This window comes from Haliaeetus leucocephalus, unplaced genomic scaffold (genome assembly GCF_000737465.1).
Source record: "Haliaeetus leucocephalus isolate CR32 unplaced genomic scaffold, Haliaeetus_leucocephalus-4.0 Scaffold339, whole genome shotgun sequence".
NCBI classification, from domain to species: Eukaryota; Metazoa; Chordata; class Aves; order Accipitriformes; family Accipitridae; genus Haliaeetus; species Haliaeetus leucocephalus.
Window position 1 is genome coordinate 8,730,901 of NW_010972775.1, and position 21,383 is coordinate 8,752,283.

Sequence of the window (21,383 nt, forward strand, 5' to 3'; positions counted from 1 at the left end):
CACCCCTCCCTTCTTCCCGGGCACAACTTCACTCCCAAATTCGCTACCTACCCCCTCCAGTGGTGCAGGGGAACGGGGAATGGGGGTTATGGTCAGTTCATCACACGTCATCTCTACTGCTCCATCCTCTTCAGGGGCAGGACTCCTCACACTCTTCACCTGCTCCAGTGTGGGGTCCCTCCCAAGGGAGACAGTCCTCCACGAACTTCTCCAACGTGGGTCCTTCCCACGGGCTGCAGTTCTTCATGAACTGCAGCATGGGTCCTTTCCACAAGGTGCAGTCCTTCAGCTCCAGCGTGGGTCCCCCATGGGGTCACAAGTCCTGCCAGAAACCCTGCTCCGTGGGCTCCTCTCTCCACAGATCCACAGGTCCTGCCAGGAGCCTGCTCCAGCGCAGGATTCCCATGGGGTCACAGCCTCCTTTGGGCATCCACCTGCGCTGGTATGGGGTCCTCCCTGGGCTGCAGGTGGAGATCTGCTCCACCATGGACCTCCCTGGACTGCAGGGGGACAGCCTGCCTCACCATGGGCTTCACCACGGGCTGCAGGAGAATCTCTGCTCCGGTGCCTGGAGCATCTCCTCCCCTTTCTTCTTCACTGATCTGGGGGTCTGCAGTTGTTTCTCTTACATGTTCTCACTCTCCGGCTGCAGTTTCTGTGCCCACTGCAACTTTTTTCCCTTCTTGCATGTGTTATCCCAGAGGCGTTACCACTGTCGCTGATGGGCTCGGCCTTGGCCGGCGGTGGGTCCGTCTTAGAGCCGGCTGGTATTGGCTCTGTCGGACACAGGGGAAGCTTCCAGCAGCTTCTCACGGAAGCCACCCCTGTAACCGCCCTGCTACCAAAACCTTGCCCCACAAACCCAATACAAAGTACAACCTTTATTTAAAATACTGTAAACATACCAAAGTTTTTCCTCGCAAAACTAATGCATATTACTTGTGGATGGGAATGTAAAATAATCCACTATGTCCAGAACTCTTCTTCTTCGTAGTATTTCTTTGTCCATCCTGTAGGGTTTTAAAACTCTCTTAGTTTCTCCACTAGATAGTGTCTTGTGCTGTTTACTTGCTTAATCTGCCTTTTCTCTCAAATTGAGAAATTAATGAACATAACAGATTTCAAAATAATTAATCCCAGCTTGTACTTTGCTGCAGTTTGCTTCAGTTTCACAATTCCAAGAAGGGCTATGTACCTGAAAGTTTATCTTTCTATCATGGCCACAGATACAGTTGAGGGGAAAAAGATGATTCTCTTCCATTTTAATTCTGCATCACCAAAACTGTTTGGACTATCATACTACACCACCACAAATAGACTTAAGTGAATTTTGCCTTATAAATAATTTCTTTTACTTAGCCATTACTTTTCAGATGAAGGTAGCTGAGTTTTACAAGTGGAGTCCAGTTTAATCTCACCAATTTGCTAAAACAAAGCTTTAAAGGGTCTGACTCTATAAGAACATTTCCAGTGATCAAAGCAGCCCTTACCTCTGTAGCTGCTAAGTATCACTTCAACCGTTTTTGCCTGTACATGCTGAGCTAAATCATGGACCTGATCATGCTGAAAAAACACCACTGGCAGCAGAGGCCAGCATGGCCAGTTTAGACCATTCAGTGGCTGCTGAAAAGGAAAACACAGCCTAAGAAATATAACTTTTGCAGTAGTCTGTATGGAATTGTAAACAAATTCCTACTTTGTTGCCAGGAAAGCATTTCCATAAGAGGAATAAACACAGTGAGCTTTCAGTATACCAAGCAGCTGCAAGTAATGAAGCTATTGGATCACTTCCTTTGGAAACTGCTTATTATGGCTGGATGTCCAGAGATGTTATTAGTTTTGTATATTTCAATTAACTCCTGCCACTTCGAAAGCAGAAACCTTTCTTGACTATGACCTGTACATCCTCCAGTGTAAAAGCTTAAATAATATAATAAAACTTTTAAAAATTATAAGAAAATGCATGTGATATCTCCAAATTCAACATATATTTTCATCCAAGCAAGCTTGTTGCAATAGCAGTACCCTACTGCAATTACAAAAGCATTATTTTCAATATAAATTCTGAAGATGAAAATGTTACTGTGTAGGATGTTAAACTAGTCTGCTTACCGAGGAAGATGGTCATCGCTTGTACTTTAACTATTTACATATGAAATCTTACTACTAAGTAAAGTTGGGAAAGAATGGAGGGACTGATAGATGAAGCCTAGTACAGCGAGTAATTAAGAATTCAGCCTGAAAAGAAACCTTTATAAAAACTGAACTTGATAGATGGTAAGTTGTGGCAGTATAGGAAATCAGGTGAACTCTTAACTACATCGGACTGTTACTGCATTGCCATTATTTTGTCTTGTACAAATGCATGCTTGTTTATTTGCAACTATAATGAAAACTTAACTAGGTTTTATTTTCCCAGATGCAGATGAACAGAGAAATAAAGAACAAAAGGGGTCTTTTTTTTAATCATGTTAAAAGGAGGGTAGAATTCAGTAACAATCCTTAAGCTCTCTTGAGCACAAAGTTGTCTAAACAGTCGTAAAATTGCCATTATACTTGAATTAGACCATTTTCCTAATCCAGATGTGCTTCTGACTAGGTGAGCTACTCAGCGGAGGGAAATGGGATTTCATCTCTCCTGTCCATGAAAGTAAGTGAGGTATGCACTAGGGAAGTGGGCCTCCCTGTGCGCTTTGGGAAGCATTGTTCCACAGCTGGACTTCTCAAACTGCTCCCAGGCTTGTGCAGCTCCACCAGGCTAATGCTGGACCTTCCTAGTACAGTTGTTCTATAGACCCTATCATATATGGGAAAGCTTATTCACTGTTGAAACCAAAAGAGGATTCTGCATGAAAGCGGACATCTTCATGACTGTGAGATTTCACAGAGTGATTTAACAGCACTAGGGACCTGCTGTTTAGCAGTGGTATCTTGGAGGCTTTTAACATCCTATTACCTCTCAATTGCCACTTGTAGTTTGGCAGTAATAAAAATGTAGCTGTTGACTTTTCATATACGTGCTTTATATTAATGTAGTCTTTAGCTGATGTGTTTACACAGTCCTTACAAACGCATTGATTCTTTCCATCAAAGTAAAATGCATTGTTTGACAGAGATTATAATCCACTTGTACTTTTCTTGATCACATCTATTTTATATCATTTGTATGTTACCCTGCATAAAATGAGGCAAGTGGGGGGTGAACTATGAAAAAATATTTTAAAGATCAGGCTCTTGCTTACCCCTAATTAGACTGGGTGAAATATATCCACCCTGAACATTTGATTCCCTGCAGTAAGAGCCACAGTCTCTTCCTTATAGGGGACACTAAAGCTGGTAAGAATTCTGCTGAACAGAATCTCCAGAAAAATACAGAGCAGCAAACAAAGAGTGTCGTTGGATTGTCGAGATGCTTTATTGCAATAAAAGATCAATAAGAAGCAGCGGGAAAAGGGAACTTTAGTGTGACTGGAGTACAGAACATGTACAGGCAAAATACTTCCGCTTTTAGTCTTTTAGTTAATGAGAGTAGAGGTCTCTATCAAGAAATATGAGATTCTGTGCAGTATCTGACCAAACTGTCTCTTATCCGTTGCTTCACAGTAGAAAGAGATTTGACCTGACTGTAAACTGATATTCTTGAGTATAACGTACAACGATTAGGTAAAGGTAATAATTGACAAACTTCACTCAGTTAAACATGAAGTAATAATTCTTGTCCGTCAAGCTAAATATATTTCACTGCTGTATGTTCTTCAGGGAAGGTGAAAAGCGCTTTCTGAATCTCACGCGTATTATCCACTGAGGTCTCTTGTCTTTTATTTAATCCGCTGAAAAGAACATGCACAGAGTAGGAAACCTTTATGCTTGCTGGAGACCATATTAAGTCAGCGCTGTCTTTTTTATTTGCGCAACACTTTGCATTTTGGGGATGCTGTAAAAGCAGCTTCAGTTTAACTATCTTGGTGTTCTTTTGCCTAGCATGGGAAATGGACTTCCTCTCCTCCTTTTTTACACAAACATATCTTTACTGCTCTGCCATCAGTTTGACAGTGTATATTTTAGTTGTGCACAGTAAAGTTAGTAATGCTGAGACATAAAATCGAAGCGTTTAGAAAGAAGAAATAGCTCTACGTATTTGTAGATCTAGTAGTCACCAATTTCATGGTCCCTTTCTAATACGCTGAACCTCACTGGAGAAAGAAAGGGGTTTTTAATTTATTTTGGTCATAATTGGAAATCCAGAGAAAAACCAACAAAGATATATAAAAGAGTCTTCCTCACTGCGACAGCAGGGAGAGCGCTGTGATTGTTGAGGTCATGTCACAGAGCCACTGCTCTGACTCTTCCACACCGTGACCAGTGGAAGCTCTAGAGGAAGTTGCTGAAGCTGAAAAGAGCTAAAAGAAAAGCAGATTAATCCGTTTAGGCTTCACAGGAGTGTTTTTTAAAAGTCGAGTGGGTTCCGCATCAGATGCCGATCTAAAAAGTTAGCAAAAGACCCACATTATTCTGCACATAGTTGCGCGAGTAAACTTACTTGACCAGGAACACGCATGTCTAAAGAAAGCGTCTCAAAGCATGTGGTGAACTTGAACCAAGAAATTAGCAGCCGTTCTGATTGCGGAAAGGCTGTCTGCACGTGCTGTTAAAGTGAAGTAGACCTTAACTAGATGTGATTTGAGATATTAGAGCTAGAGTCTTTATAGGCAAACCAGGGAATGATTTCTCCTATTACTACAGAAGCAAGAGGGCAATTTTTTTTAACAATACATTTTGCAAAGTATGGGTGAAAATCTGGATAAAACTTCCTGAGGGACAAAAAATTCAGTAATGAGGTAAGACAGCTTGGTACGCAGTAACTGTATTGATGATGGAGTCCATAACCACTACAAGAACATATTAGTGAAATTGAAAATAGGAATAATTGGAACACCTTTAGACTTTAAAAAGCTCTTTGCAAAAGCACAGAGACAGAAACTGTAAAACATTGTGGTCTTCCTAAAACTGAATTCAACAGTCTTCCTGTCAATGAACCATGATAGATTTATTACATACTAAATACTGTATGACAAAGTTGGTTTTACCTGCTACAGTTTTTCTCCTTAATTTCAGCTGTATGTATGCTAGTGCAGCTTCATCTGGATACAACATTTTTTTCTTTTCTGCACCTGCAAGTCTAGGTACACACATAAACAAAAAGAAATTAAATCTTTCACAGAGCCAGAGAAAGAAGAAACCAGCCATGAAGCTCAGGGGAGCAGTATGACAAGTGCTGAGCTGTAAACAGCTTGAGAGGGATTTAATTCTTATGACAATTGCCAGCGGTAGCATTTCACATGGACTGAGCATATGCACAAATTTCAGGGGAGGAATCACAGAGCACTTATGCAAATATAAAAAAAGCTTAGAGCACATCAGGCTGTACCGTTCTAAAAATAGACTCATAAATCAGAATGTCCTGTGGTTGCAATTATCTTGATTTTTCAAAACTTTGCCACTTGTAGGAGGGTTTCTGGTTTATGCTTACATGATAATTAGACTTTATAATATATAAATTGTAAATTCTTTGGGGTAGGGATTATGTCATATATTTGTAGGACAAGTACAACACCATATATCTGAGTGGTGTTTTCAGGGTAATAGTACAATAAAAAGGCTGAGTAATAGCTGCTATATCTGCTTTTATAGAAGCTTATTTTAGGTCAGAAGTTTTTCTTGTTGTTTGTTAAGGAAAGAGAACTGAGATGTATTATGGTATCCAAATTAAATTTTAGAAATCTCTAATGCACGCTTATTCCCTAATTACAGTCAGGTCCTTTCTCTTTCAAGTATCGTCATAACTGCCTCCTTTCTTTAGGGACGTTCTGAAAAGTACATAGACTTAACCATGCACTGCACTCTGTACTTAAGCAGATTTCCCCATGGCAGTTGATGAGTTAGTGCTGAAAGCTGTAGCCAGTTTTCACATAACCTTCACGGAGCTTTGAGATGCGTGGCGTCCTCCAGTCACTACACAGGTTTGACTCATTTAAGAAAGCAGAGCAGTGCTTTATTCACCTTAGGTCCTCAGTCCAGCTGCTTGCCTCAGTCTGCAATAAATTGATTTAAACTTTAAACTACTAGAAAAGCATAAATAATCCATGGATGTATTGTTTTGCTTTGTTTGCAGGTTTAGCTAAATGCTATTGTGTTGGCTTGTAGTTAGCTAAGAAAAATGTTTTTAACTGTAGTTTAGATTTCATTGCAAAAGGAGGCAGTCTCTAGAAAAAGAGTGTCTCTTGGACCCAAAAAGTTCTTGCCCACTTAGATGATTGAGACTTGGAAGGATATATTATTTTACCAAAGTTCTATTATATTTTAAACATGCTGAATTTTAAACACAGCTTTACAATACAGATATTTTTGTGTGTAAATTACCCTTCAGCTGTAATGTAAACACTCAGTTTCTTTACCTATTTCTGCATGTGTATTTTGGATATCCCCTGCACTGCAAATGGTTGAAAATGGTCTTTCATTTGCAGTTCATATGAATAACCTTCAAAATACCAGTTACCAGGCTTGACTTTAAAAGTGCAGTGGTTTCCCACCTTTGCTATGGAAAAGTAAAGCTGGTTTTTCCACCACTCTCACAAACAACGTAATGTTCTGTTTTGAAGTAACTATTCTAATGGTTTGCAAAAGTGTAAATTAACCATTATATCTTCTACGAAGTTGTAATTATTTAGTGATTTTAAAATTATCTGGGTAGAGTAATGTATGGAAGAAGAGCAGAATATTGGAATCCTTCTTTACCAGGTGAGTAGAAAGAAAATTTTTAACTAATTCTTTGTTACCAGAGCAAATGTGAAATCCTATTCTGAACTGTCCATTATTTGTAAAAGTTTTGAGAATCGTATCTAAATACAGATTCAAATACTGAAGTTAAGTTAAACAAACTTTAAAAACCCAGCATCTCTGAATCATGAGATCCAAATTCCAATGTAGTTTGGATCCTGGAATGTTTGTTTTCTTTCTGAATGTTGAACACTGCTGCATTTTGCAGAAAGCCATATAGCTATTTGACCAAAGTTTTGGTACTCTAAGGAGGTGTGTGAAGGTAAGATAACATGTTTCCCCTCTCAAAATAGTCTTTTAAGCAGATGAAGAGCTAATATCTGTTTTAACAAGTTATGGTGACTCCATTCATAGTGAGCTCTATGAAAAAAGCATTGCACCCCTGCCAGCAACTTTTTTGTGAAGAGCTTCTAGAAGAACTGCTACATAATATGTTATAACCTAAAGGGTCTGGCAATCAAGTAGGCTGTACCGTTACATTGCATAGCTTATGGATTTCTGATTTTCAAATATCATTAATCTTCCCCATGAGGAGAATATCTGGCTTATGCTAAATGTCTCATAGTAATTTTTAGAATTATAACGGATTCTCATTTTCTATTGCCTTCCTCAAGAAGGTTGAAAATAGAGGAGCATTGCTTTGTTGATTATGGGCTCATCCATAAGCCTCAGTGTCTTCTAAATTGGCACAGCTAACGCAGGTAATTGTGCTTTTTACAGACCACTGGATAACCATCTCTGCCCATCATTGTTTTTCTGCGTTACTGCTCTTTGTAAAGAATGTGCTAAATAAGCTACATCTCTGTTGCAAACTTATTTTATTTTTACTATGCTCTGTTTTGTTATTTTTCCAGTATTTCTCTTTTCTTTCTGCAATATCAGTTGGAAGGGTGGTACTGGGAGGGCATCAGATACTGTGGGTAGCAGAAGAACTCATTTTTATTGTCCTAGGATTATGAGCTATTAAAGCGTAAAAATTAATATAGACAAAAGACTGTGGTATGCTGCTGTGCATATGGGGTTTCTACTAGTTTTGCTATCTTTATATATGATTTTTTTTTATCAACCGTGGCCGCCTTGTCGGGATGGCAAGAAAGTCCCTGCTCGCCCTAAGTTTTCAGTGAAGACTAGTTATGTGAACAGTGATGTATAATAACTAAGTCCTTATGCCAATCAAAAGGCAACTATATATTATTGTTATAATATAGGAACCGGTTATGACAGATAATGTATGTATGTGGCTGGTGGTCTGTACCTTTCTATGCAGAATGTTTTCCTTAATTTTATAAGTTGACTGAATCAAGCTTTCAAAGGTAGAAGACTGGATTTAGAAGAAGGATTACTGAGGTAACAGGTAGTTAGTTGACTGTTACTCTAGGTTCCTTGTGCTGGAGTGCTTCGTAGCAGGAGCAGAGCGTGCCTGCCAGGGTCCCTGTCGCACGCCTCCACTTCCACCTCTTGAGTAGCCTGGGCAGCCAGTGAAGGAGTAACTTCCAGGCCATCCTACTGCAGGTGTCATAGTCTTGGTTCTAATAATCGTAGCGGAACGACTGCTACTTTCATGGTACTGTGGAGAATTTCTGTAAACTAGGCAAATACCTGTTTGTTAAGGAGCATCTCCTTTTTTTTTTTTTGGTAATTATCAGAAATTAAGTCGATGACTGAACTTTGTTGCGTGCTTATTACTGAACCTAGCTCACCCTTCTAGTGCTGTAACTAAGAGCAAGTGAAGAGCAAGCTGCCAGTTTATATAGCTTCTGGTATCTTCCTACTAGTCACAGGCTCCTCCAGCCCATCTCTTCTGATTTACATTAGCTAGAATCATGGCTTTGCTATCTTTTTTCCTGGGAGGGGTTAGCCAGATGTCGAGTGGGTATTGTATTGCTTCAGGGATTATTAATTTCCAGGGCCTTTGGTCTGCAAATGTGTTAATGGCTTCTTTAACTTGATGTCTGATTGAGACTCCTAGTGAACCAGTCTTGTCTGCCTTCGTTGATCAACAGCGCAGGCAATTCAGGATGCCAGCCTTGTATCTCCACTTCAGTGAAATCAAGAATAGCTTTGGTACAATGGCTAGTAAAGGTGAGGGAGGGTGACTGAACAGTCTGAGCTGTTAAAACATACAAAGTTCTCTGCTGCCACAACTATGTTCCTCGCAACACCTCACTCGGCTCATTTGAAGTCTTGTTGATGAGTGTCCACTGTACTGTGGTCCCAACAGATCAGATGTTGCACACCAGTTGAAACTAGGAGATTAGCTGAGGGGTAGTCATTAAAAATCTAATCTGCAGAAGATGCATGCTGCAATGCTGGACAAATTAAATTATAGTAGGAAGTCAGGCTTTCATGTGTCTTATTTAACTCCCTTCCTCAATGAGCAGAGAGCAAAAGAATCGCTTAATCTAGATGAGTCAGTGTTATCTACCTCCCTGCAAATAGTCTTTCCATACAAGCAGTGTTGCCCACTTAGCTGGCAGAAAGGCCTGCTGGCCTGTTGAGTCGGAGTATCATATTTACTTTTATACACTGTATATAACTTTTGTAATTTAGTAATTGGTCTAGTAGTCTTGTGAGGAAAATCAGTAATGGAAAGACAAGATGTAAAATACTTAATTTGAGTAAAATCTGTTCTAGTCCGCATTAACTTTTGATGTTAGCTACTTAGGGAGCTAGACATAACATGCTGCTATTTTAAGTGTCCACCTTTGGCCCTTTAATTCCAACCCTTATAGTTATTTTTCAGTTCTACTACAGCTGCATGCAAAAGCCCAACCCAAATTTATAGTTGTTGTATCAATGGTAAAAATAAGGTATGCTTTTTTGTTACCTTATTATTCTTTTATCCTAGGATATGGAAGTACAGCTTGCCTGCTGCTTTTACTTTCTTGAGCTTGATGTTCTTGATTGTGCTTGTGATCCCGTAGTTAGCCTGTGCTTTTGCAAGAATGCTTACTGATGCACATAGCACAACTTAGCAAAAGCTGAAAGTATGATAACTCCAGTAATATGAATGTCTGTCCACCACATCCCTCACAGGGAACACTGACTCAGTGTGTCATTTTGCTGTGTACACTTCAATACTAGCATCTGCAGAAGGAAGAGTGACTGATTTCTTTTCTTGACCAGAATGGTGTATTTAAATTCATTAGATCATCCACGGACAAGAAGATTTAACGAGTCTTACTTGTTGGTGGGGTGGTAGATGACTACGCTGTAGTCAGGCTTTTCTAGCAGTGAGGTTTTGTAGTCGTGAGGTTCCTTTCTACATTCGTAGCTTGTTATCACTGACTAAGAACTTCTCTCCTTTCATAGCCTCAGTCTCCATTTATCAATTTCTATCAGACTCCAACAAAAGATGAGTACGATGAAGATGTTGCAGAGACGTCGAGAGTGAGTCTCACACTTGTCAGAATGAAGAACAAGACTAGGGTACACCTCAGGACTACGTGCCTGATGTTTGTGGACGAAAGTCATTGTCCACAGACGTCTGTGTTAGAGTTGATCTTTTTTCCACTAGTAGACAGTGGAGAATGATGCTGACATGAACTCATCCTAAGGTAGGCATATATAACTGGCAGTAATACCTGCTTCTGTCCATTGGCAGTAACCTGACTTCAGACTCAAGTGGAGATGCTACAGTTTGAACTTTGCCAAGAGTCATCCCAAACAATATATCCACACTGTTGTGAGATTTCAGTTGCAGAGAAAGAAATTTCATGATGAGTATCTACAGAAGGTTATCAACGGAAAAGGAATTAGAGAATCCCAGAGCGCTGAGACCCAGCGCAACGTGCTAGAAACTGGCCCAACTCTGAGCAGAGGGTCGTACCAGATAATTGCCAGTGTCCTGTCCACCTACAATTTGTGAGTGTTTCTGTGTTAAAAGCTGGTACCCTCTCATGGGTGACAATAAAGCAGAAAGCGTTCTCTTGTGTGCGAGATTTCTGTGTGTTTTAGGTGATCCTTTGCAACCAAAAAAAAACCACATAACATTTATAAGTCGATGAGAGATCTGTGCTGCACAGTAAGCTGCTCAGGTGAACTCAAAACTTTCACTGATTCTTGTACTCTCTTAGTCGTCTCGTTTATTCTGTGCTTCATTACAGTCAATCTCTGCTGCACAGACTGTCACTCAGGCTAAGGCTGTCCTGCTGTCTGCACTCTCTCGGGATCACCCTTCATCCTGATAAATGGCTTATTAGAAGAGCATGTGTCAGAGAGAAACCCTTCGTGAAGCTAAATAGATTAACGTCTCTTCCCTGTGAACACTCTCGGTGGAATGGGGTAGGCATAATCGTTAAAGCGGATTTAGAATGAGAAGACACTTTTTCCTCAGGACAGGAAATTGCTCTGAGTTAGAAAGGTATGGATTAGTTCTAGTATATGTATAAGGGGAAAGCTGTCAGCATTAACACGCACCACCAGAATGGACACTGTGTCATGGTCTGGAAGTTGCTGAACTTTCTCATTTCCCCACTTGGGAATTAGTAGATACAGCCTTTCTCTGTGCAGGTTTTGTAATACCTTTCTGTAACTACAGCAGTTGCTAGCATGGAAGAGCAATACTGAAAAAAGCATTTAGTGTTCTTGCAATGCAGTTTAGCAGCTGAAGCTATGTTATGTGGGACCAACATAATGACCAGCAAACTTGTAGCAAAGGGAGGGAATTTCTTGTTCTTCGACATGTCCCGTCCCCCTAGCTGTGGCATTGTAAGTCATTGCTGTACTGTCCTTGAGCCCCTAGACACATTATGGTAAAAAGAGGGACAAAAAATCCCTTACAAAGTGTGGCTTAGTATGAGGTAGCACACACCCAAATCCCTCTGGTTCATCATCTTGTGCTGCTTTCTCACTGCCGCAGGTTTCATCATGTACGACAACGTGGGGAGGGAAGAGAGGAGCTTGAGTTACTTCTATTTGTATCTTCTAGTTCCGAAAGTGCTAGGGAGACGGGGATGAGCTCAGTTTCTGAAGTTAGTGGACATTTAGCAGAGTTTGGATCTCTTGTCCTGATAGACCCTCAAAACCAGTGTTGACCTCCTAAGGTTGCTGCTTTTTTTAATAGTTTTTTTCCTTCAGTGTATTTATATATTCACTTTCTATGCATTACTGAGTGGAGATGAAGTGAAAAATGATTCAGTGCTTTTCTCTCAGCTATTACTGTCCTGAGCAGCCATTTGCGTTAGAAGCAAAAGTCTCCGTTATTTCCCTTGTCTTGCGCTTATTTACCACTCTGTGGAGGTATGAGGTCTTGCAGGGATGCCTACGTGAAATGGAAAGCCTATGCAAAAAAGGTAGGCAGACTAGCTCTTGCTCCTTTTTTTTTCTGTTGCTTGCAGGAGCTAACATACAAAAGCTCGGATTTCCATCCTTGCTGGAGCCAGTCTAACAGAAACATCTCTGCTCTGTTGGCATCAAGGAGGGTGGCAGGTCCTCACTGGTGGCATTTGTACCAAAACGGGAGGGAATGCTGCCGGAAGACTCACTTCTCTGAAGCGTGGCTATTGCCCAGGGAGAGGAGAGAAAAATGTTATGCTGAGAGAAACTAATTTAAATGAATTAAAGGAAGAAAATTTCACAATTTCTGGTAGAGCATCTTCCAGGAAAAGAAATCAAAGTAACAAAAAAGTAATAAACAGCAAGTTCAATTTTAGCTTTAATAAAGGACTAAGCAAATATAAGCATGACTCCCATTTTATTTTTAGAAAAACTGAGGCACAGAGAGCTGCAGGTAGGACTAAGGCTCCCGAGTTGCAGCACAGCTCACTGTGGCTCGGGGCGTGGTGCTTCTGTCCGCTCTGGGTTTACCTGAGAGCCCAAACTGCCCTAGAGACCTCCTGGGAAAATGGGCCATCAGCTGTTCCTAGAAAGCCTGTATCAGACTATGAGACCAGTACTGCTTTACGACTTGCAATGACCAGAGAGGATGATGAGAATGGCAGTCATGCTTCTGGCGAAGTGTGAGTCCTGGTAGCACAGTGATGGCTATTAATACGCACTGATGTACGTATTCAGATGCCGAACTGGTATAAACATATTAATCCGTATGATGCTGCTCCTCTGCAAGTATGACAACCGTTATTGCAGCCAAGCAAAAATGCAGTAAGATAAAATAGTTTTCTGAATGCTATGCAGCAAATTACACACAAAGCCAAAATTCAGGTACGGGTAATCCCCTATGTGTGTACAATCCAAATAATTGCTCCAAGTCTCTTTGCTGCTGTCACATACAAAAAGTAATTACATATTTGAAAATGTTCCCCCATGCTAGTTGCTTGGAGAGCTGCTGAAGAACCCATGTGCAAGGGATGAACAGAACGAGACTAAGTTTCTCATTGTTGAACAGAAATGTAGGCCTGGCAAACGCCACCATCACGTGCAGCAGTGGTACTCTGCATTGCAGAAGAAAGACTTTTGTACCAGTGTTTAAAGTGGAAGTGAGAAATCTGAGCATTATTACTCCACGAACTGTAAGAAAATTAGTATGAATAAGGCAGCTCTTTGATGTTTGGAATTTCCATTGCTTTCAGGGTGTGCAAGATTAGACCCCAGTTTAAAAAGGAAAAGACTTACCTGACAGGATTTTGAGGAATGTTCCTATTTGAAGAAGTAGTGCAAACCAGCAGTTCATTCTAGAGTATTACTACAGACTTTCATCCGTGTGCTGCAGTTATTGGTTTCCTTGTGCGTGGAGTAAATTAGTGCCATGTTTCAGCTGGATGTATAATGACATGTTACAGTATGAGACAAAGAAAATCTTTGCATACCAGCCTGTTTATCTCTTCTTTGAAACTGAACTTTTGGACAAACAGGAGGAAAAAAAGAAAAAAAAAATCTCTTGATGGGTCGAAGTTTCAGAAAATTACTGATTACTTACACATATTATTCCCTCAAGGGCAAAAATATCGTGTGTCTTCATTCTGCTCTTATCCTGATGGAGTTCGTCAATTTAACAAAGTTGTTCAAGCAGACAATTAAGCCTACTTGTATGACTCTCACCACTGGGCACGGACTATTGCAGAGCTGCATTTTTGCTTCCTCTGCCTGGTTCTAACCTTACCCACCACCTTGCACTTGTATGTGTGTGTTTCGCTGAAGAGATAAAGCATGTGCTTATTCTCTTCTTCTAGCTGCAGTAAAGTTTAAATACATAAACTTCCTTCTCCTGTTATTTCCTTAGCTTGCTCTCCTGCCACACTTGTGAAATATGTCCTGCCCTGTATAATCAGGAGTAAAAGAAACATATTGATATTACTTTCAAACCTATGTACTATCTAAAAGGGAAGCGGATGTAAAATGTTTTCCAAATGAACTTTCTTAAATTGCAAAAGTATAGATGGATGGGGACTGGGAATTTCCAGCATATCCGACAGTAGAAGAAAAATAGTAAGTGCTTATCTTAACCTATCCTATAAAATGCTGTACGGCACTAGCTTCAGGTGATGTGCCGTTATTAAAGCACCAAAAATGTTTCTAGGCTCGTTGCAGCGAAAGTTGTTTGGCAGAAGTGTTCATCTATTAGGACAGAAAATGATCACTGATTCTTACATGACTAACAGAAGATTATCTTAAACGGTTGCAAGTGGAGGACTATTTTAGCCACAAGAGACAAAAGCAGGGAAAAAGGACGGAATAAAGCTGTATACAAAGAAACCATTTAATGCACATTTGCCATATGGAAAGACAATAGTGTTTGAACGTTGAACTGCAGAAACTCCATGAACACATTGTATTTTAAACACTTAATCTGTTTTACAAACTATGTACATTCTTCTGCTAAATAAGATGAATTGGGATTCAAGAAGCAGCACATCTTGACAAATCTCCTCCTGAAGGCATCCATTAATATAAATCAACAGTAGCAATTTTGTTTGATCATTTATTTGCAAGAATCATTAAGGTTTATTATCATAATTATTCCCTGTGGGACTTCATGTCGTGTAAATGAAAAATGGCATTATCGATATTTAAAAGATAAGTGTGTAAATGTTCAGAGTAGTTAAACAGTACTCTGCAGGTAGTGTCCAATTGTAGGACATTAGATAAAGTTTGATTTATAAATTATAGAAATATAATTTCAGTGCAAGTGTTTATTTCAAAACTAAGTTTGCTTATTGTGCAAGGCATACACACTAACAAACTCTATAGTTACTTTTTACAGCACATGTGTGTACATTTTTTCTGATTTCAAGTAAGCAACTTGTCTTAAGATATCAAATGGGAAGCGAATGTTGCTTACTGCTGGAACTCCTTTTATAGTCTTGCCCTCTTTAGTTTTTGCACTTCTGTATGATAACCTGAAATTTTCTCAGTGAAATGACAGGACTTTTTCCCCTCATCCTCTCTTCTCCTTCCAAGCAAAACAGTAGTTATGGTATCACTACACCTCCTTCTCTACAGAGACACGGCAAAGGGCCCTGCTTCCCTGCAGTTGTTCGGAGACCAAAATTAGCTGGTGCCTCTGAACCAGCTGTCTGATCGTGTCAGTACTAAGAAGGAATGAGCACATTTTGTAGCAGACACAGGGAGTGATGCACAGCACAGCCATTTGGGCGAGACCGCGGTGGTCCTGCCCCTGAGCAGGCAGCTGTCTGCAGCGTGGCACGGGCCCCATGTTCACAACCCGTAGGACAGGCACTTCTAGGTTTTGGAAGGAGGAGGTCAGAGTTAGGAAAAGAGTATACGGGAATATAATTACGACGATTTGACGGGGGTCAGGTGAGGGAACCGCCTGCTTGTCATCCACTCAGCGGAAACAGCGTGCAGCTTTGGTTGCCCTTGGTGCTGCTGGAGCGTGTGCGGAGCGACAGCATGAACTGGAGCGCACGCTGGTGAGGGGAAAAGTTGCCAAAGGTTCCTGCGTATAGGAGTTACCATTGGGGTGTTGCTCAGAGTCCGACTGCGAAGAAGCAGACAAAACGCAGCTTTCGGAGCTGGGCGAGCCCCACTTTTGAGCAGCAGATCCACAGTGTCCAGGGCAGCACGGTGCGAGGGAGGGAGCTCGGCACTGAGCCGCTGGCAGTGCTGTGACCCCCAGCTATTCGCTGCCCCGCATCAACGTGCCCTTTCGACAGACCTGGCTTGTTGGTTTCCAGCAATTGAATCATGCTGAAGGTTTAGAGACTGGGAACAGAGGGAATTCACCACTTCCCTGGTGAATTTTTTCTGGAGCACAAAATTGCTGTTTTATCAACAGTGAAAAGTGTCGTGAACCACTGTGTGGACGTGGCTCTCCAATTGTTTTTTAGTCACTGAATGCTAGCAAAGTTGTGCCAAATGCACAGAACAAATGCCCTGTTCCATAATCCAAACACATCTACTAGCCAGGCAGCCAGTTGGCAAGAAAGCTCAGACTTTGCTGTTTGCTATAAAAGGTCATTTTCCAAGTCCACTGAATGGGTGTTGTACAAAACTCTGTTGATGTTGATGGTGTAATTGCTGCCTTTTTTTCAGGTTACCTATAAGAAGAAATTGAACTGCAATATAGATTAAAGCAGGGCAATAATAAGAAACTATAGATTACATAGGAGACTTAAAAAAGTACTTAACAATGTAAATAATGTTGATCAATGGGAGGGATGCAGAAAGGCAAAAACTTATTATTGGTTGGAGTAATAGGAACAGGACAGAAGCTGCAGACAAACAGAAGCACCCAAAGAGAATATGAAAGAAACAGTCAGAGGGCCTAAGGCATGAACAAATCCTGAAAGGCTGAATGGTGGCTGGAGAGACTTGAATATGAGTTATGAAATAGTGTCCTAATTACTTATTTTTGTTTTACAGCATCAAAAGAGTTTGGGCTGCATGTTTCAAGAAGCACTTATGTTTTCTGGCGTTGCTAATACGGAAACAAAGAAATGACAACAATTATGTGGAGCTAAGAGATTGTGGGATGAAAAAAGGATTTTTGTCAACATGTAAGCCTGGAACTGACTGTCTATCTTTCTGCCTGCACAGAAGAATAATCTACTGTAGTTGCACTACAGTTTTTGTTTTTAAAGATCTTCTCTACAAACTACCTAAGAAATATGTTTTGCTGTTAGCCTGCCCTTTTAATCAGAATAACAATTATTTCATGTCAAACCAGAAAAAAGACCCACTGTAAGAAGTATTGGAGTGTAATGTCACTCTGCAGTAAAATTCTCATGGGCTCTTTGGAATTTATGTATTCAGTACTTAAAAACAATGTATCTCCTTAGAAGAATAGGTGGGTGCTTTATAAGCTTGAATAAATCAGTAAAAATACTAATAGGAAATGCTAAGAGTTTACCCAGAAATACATGTATACCATGGTGTGGCTATAAATGCATTCTGATAGTTTTATTCACGTCAGCCTTTAGACACACAGCTTACAGGCTTTACTCTTGACCAGTAGGACAGAGGAGAGATGGAAGCCCAGAAACAAAGTATTGACCATGGCACTCATATAAGACCAATTTCTGTTCTTGTGTCCTTTGCACAGACATCCTTTCTGGCTTGAGATTCTACATTTATTCTCTTTATTCTTTGAAAATTCAATACTACTGGTAAATATTTATTAAAACCACATTTTTCTCATCAGAAACAGGTGTATTTTTGTTGATCATATTTGAAGCACTGAGTATTTTTGTTCCTCGTAATTTTTTTTTTTACAGTCCATAATATCATAAGTAAAAGATCACTTCTACCATGGGACATATTTTCCCTACTACTGCATGATAATTTAAAAAAAAAAATTAGTGCTAAGATTTTCTTGACAGTGATAGCCCCTTAACTGCTAAATCTGCCATCCCATCCATCACTAAACTCAAGCAAAGCAAGCATTAGTTTCTCTGTGACTTATCTAGGTCTCTAGTAGATCAGTAGCACAGCTCAGACATTTCAGACTCTTCCCTGTTAATTCACATTTATCTTTTCATCCCAAGAAGGTAAATTATCTCACAGAGAAGCTATGTTATTCCCAGTAGTGGTTTATAATGTTGCCAACTCAGCATGACCTACATATTTTATCTCAGCTGGAATGTATTTGTCACCGTGTCATGTTACGATCATCTGGTAAAACCCCCTAGAAAAAAGGTAAACCTGCAAAATGGCTTCACCATTTTCATTTAATGACCTTTTCCGCTGTATGCTTTTGCATCGCCTTCAATTTAAATTGCTAAAATAGAGGGAGATTTCTTTTTCCCTTTAATGCTCCGTTTCTTCATTTTTATCATTAGCAAAATTTTTCATTCCTCAGCAGTCTTCATTTCTTCTGTCCTGAGTTGATCAGTAGGTGGTGATATTGAGACTGAAAACTGAATCATTTCTTAATATGCTATGTTAACAATGAGAAAGGACTGCTGAATTTGAGTGTACATTTGTACAGTTGGGTGCTGGTTAGTTGAAGCTTTTCAGGCCCTGGGAGTGTTTAATACTGTTAGGAAAAAGGAATGAGAAGCAGGTCACTAACCAGTAAGCTGTAACCAGGCTGCTTGCAAGCAGAAATGCTGTGTGCAACAAAATTTAATAGCAATTATGCAGCTGGAACTCATTCCTTTAGAAACTATAGTAAATTAGATATTTCACTCGCTGTTATTCTAAAAACTTCCTAAATTATATTATGGAAATAAAAGTTAAATATAAACACATCGACTTTTAAGGAGTCTGAGCCAGCTGATTGCGAAACCAGTACATTTTCATTGTGTTCCTTCAGATGAACTGACTGTCTCTGCCTGGACTGAACTCTGTTCTGCAAGCATTACATTCTTAGGTCTTTAACTGAGAAATTAATCGGTGCCATCAAGGAGGTGTGCTTTTTGATATGAAGAAAAGATACGCCTCTTCTCAACACAGTGTTTGATAACCACGTTCAAATAAGAACGTACGAGGGAGGCCACTACATGGACCAGCAACTTGCTGTGACTGCACAGCTGGGAGAAATAGTAAAAGCAGACACTCCCCGCTCAGGTGGAGGTGGGTCATCCAACTGAGACGACCTCGACGAGGAGAACAGGACGTGCTAGGACAGCACAGGACAGAAACGCTTGCCCAGGTGCAGGTGCGGTACCCATATGCCAGCACCCCCAGCAATTTTGCAGATAGATAACCCAAACAAGGAGGTGCAGTCAATTCCCCAGGGGGGAGGAACCGAACAGCAGCCGCCAGCCGCTGTGGGGAGGGCACCGAGAAGACCAAGCCAGTCTCTTTGCCAAGAAGCACAGAGGGAGTCTGAGAGGCCAGTGGCTGCAAAGTGAAAAAGGGAAGTTCTGGCTGGATAGAAGGGAAAAAATTAATATGGCCAAGCTTTAGGACAGGAGCCTGCCATTCTTGAGGATGCTCTCAAGAATAGTTGAGACCAGCAGTTTTATCTGAATGGGGGGAAATTATTGTTTTCCATCTTTAAGTATTCAATTTAACTAAAGGAGCAGGACAAGGGTATATAGGCTGTTTCTGTGGAATTTCTGGAGTATTTTCCCCTCCCTAATCTCTACATGGGTTGATGGTACATGCGGAAAGGTTACTTTTCTTCTTTTGGAAATCTGCACACACAGTATTTTTACTGAAGTGTCCCTGTGGCTTAATTTATGTTGGGGAAAACTATCAGGGCATTAAAGGTAAGAGTTTCAGAGCACAAAATGCCATAAGGTATCGAGCATAAAAATTCTCTTTTTGCATTTTTCTTCTTTACATTTTAAACACACTGCGGCAAATCTGAAATGTATGGGAAATAAAAGAACAATGAGGCACTGGGGACTGGAAACCTCAATATATTTTCCCTTTGGGATTTTACTGAATATTAATGCTGTGTTCTGTCCCTTCTGTGAAAGATACACTGCTCACAAATAGTGTTTACGTGCAAACACCAGCCCTCTCTTAATTTTAAAAAGAACTTTGTGAACTGACTTGGTCTCTGATATATGTGTGTTTTTTCAAGCATTTTTCACTCCCACTTTTCTGTCTAAATGCCTTGCTTGCCTGGAGAGTGAATCAAGGCATACTTCTGTTCTCATTTTAGAGTGTTGCTGTTACAAATTAGGACATCATGTGAGCAAAGATGGAATTTTACATCTGAAGGTTATTTGCAATAATTTCCAGAAGTGAGGGGACCTGATTTTGTTATTTTCTTTTGTAAGAAAGAAAATTCCATTTGTTTGCAGTGAGCCATACAGCTATTTACTGAGGAGAAGGGACAGCAAAAGTATCTTTTGCACCTTTACCCCCTCAGCCCACACCACCTCTAAACCTTAAGCACTGAAAGTTAGTGCTGTGCCAGTATAGTTAAAACTTCCTTCTTTCTATGTCAACACTTTGGAATCATTGGGGGAGAGGTTTTTTTGACATTGACTTATTTCCTTGCCTACTTTTGAAGAACCTGATTTTTTTTTCAAGAGCGCTGTAGTGGTAACGCTATTTGGAAAGAAGTAGTAGGGAACGTGTATGATCTTTTTTTCTGTCTCATCTCTCTGCTTGTATCATTTGAGTTAAAGACATGGTCTCCTATAGTTTACTTCCCCCCCAGCATTGTGGGAAAACATTTTTCTCATGAAAAGGGCAAAGACTAACCAAACCTTCACAAAGAATTCCACTAATCTGGGAGATTTTGTAAAAGATTAGGAACTGATTTAAAATAATGAGCATTCTCATCCCATAAATATATAGATATAGGTATATTTAGCACAGAATCAATAGGAACATAGAGACTACTTCTTACCCAAGTCTGAGGTGTTCTTGAGCTTTATTCATTTTAATTAATTTTATAAAGTAGGTGACATTAATGAATTTTCAATACTACTTTGAATAAGCTTAAATGTCTTCAGTTTCACATAACTTTGTAGAAAGGAAAATTAAGGTGAGAAAAGTGGTACAAGTGGGTGGGCAGAATTTGTGAAATTGGATGCCAGAATGTTGATTTCCTTCCTTGGAGCAAAGCTAGTCCACAGAGACTCTCTGGAGCGAGCAGCTATGCTCTGTGTAAGATCTGCCTCGGGAAAAATCTAAGGGCCGGGTTTTCCTTTATGCCTAGCGGGTGTAAATAAGGTGTACTATATAACAAGCAACCTTACCAGAATCATGTAGAATTATGTACTTTGGTGATGTTCATGGTACGGTTTTTGATTTCTCGCCTGTGACTGTGTCCCCATACTTCTTCGGGATCCATCATGATAGTTACGAAGGAGAGAAATTCTCAATTAAATGCTGCCACCTAGGTTTTGTGGTTACAGGTGAGTGAAGTGCATTAACCTTAACTGAAGAACTGCTCTTGAATTGTGTTTTTTCTTTTTAACGTATTTTGGTAATTCTGTTTCTTCCAACTCCCCGTGCTCAACTTTTAGGGGTTCCTACCTCTCCAGGGCAAGGGGGGGGAATGAACATGCGCGCCAGCCACCCCGCACGGGCTGCCCCTCCGGCCGCTCTCCTCTGGAAAACTGCCTTTACCCACTTCCCTCACGTACGCGAACGTAGGAAAATGTCGGGAGACCGAAACCCCCACGTTTTGGGGGCAGCGCTGGGCGCCCTACGAGGAGGCCTCGAACCCCCGCCCGCCCCGCCTGAGGCGGCTCCCCGTCACGTGCTAGGGCCGGGGG

General features: G+C 40.5%; 1 protein-coding gene across 1 annotated transcript in view; it reads left to right on the plus strand.

Annotated features, from left to right (window-relative positions):
* Positions 1-8,054: 8,054 nt before the first annotated feature.
* The window catches only part of MNS1 (meiosis-specific nuclear structural 1), a 22,649-nt gene continuing 9,320 nt past the window's right edge, over positions 8,055-21,383 (plus strand). Inside the window, exons 1-7 of the mRNA XM_010572275.1 lie at positions 8,055-8,066; positions 10,150-10,227; positions 10,535-10,701; positions 12,543-12,797; positions 16,621-16,754; positions 18,652-18,771; positions 21,132-21,367. Coding sequence (XP_010570577.1) covers positions 8,055-8,066; positions 10,150-10,227; positions 10,535-10,701; positions 12,543-12,797; positions 16,621-16,754; positions 18,652-18,771; positions 21,132-21,367 — 1,002 coding nt within the window. The remainder of the gene's footprint in view (positions 8,067-10,149; positions 10,228-10,534; positions 10,702-12,542; positions 12,798-16,620; positions 16,755-18,651; positions 18,772-21,131; positions 21,368-21,383) is intronic.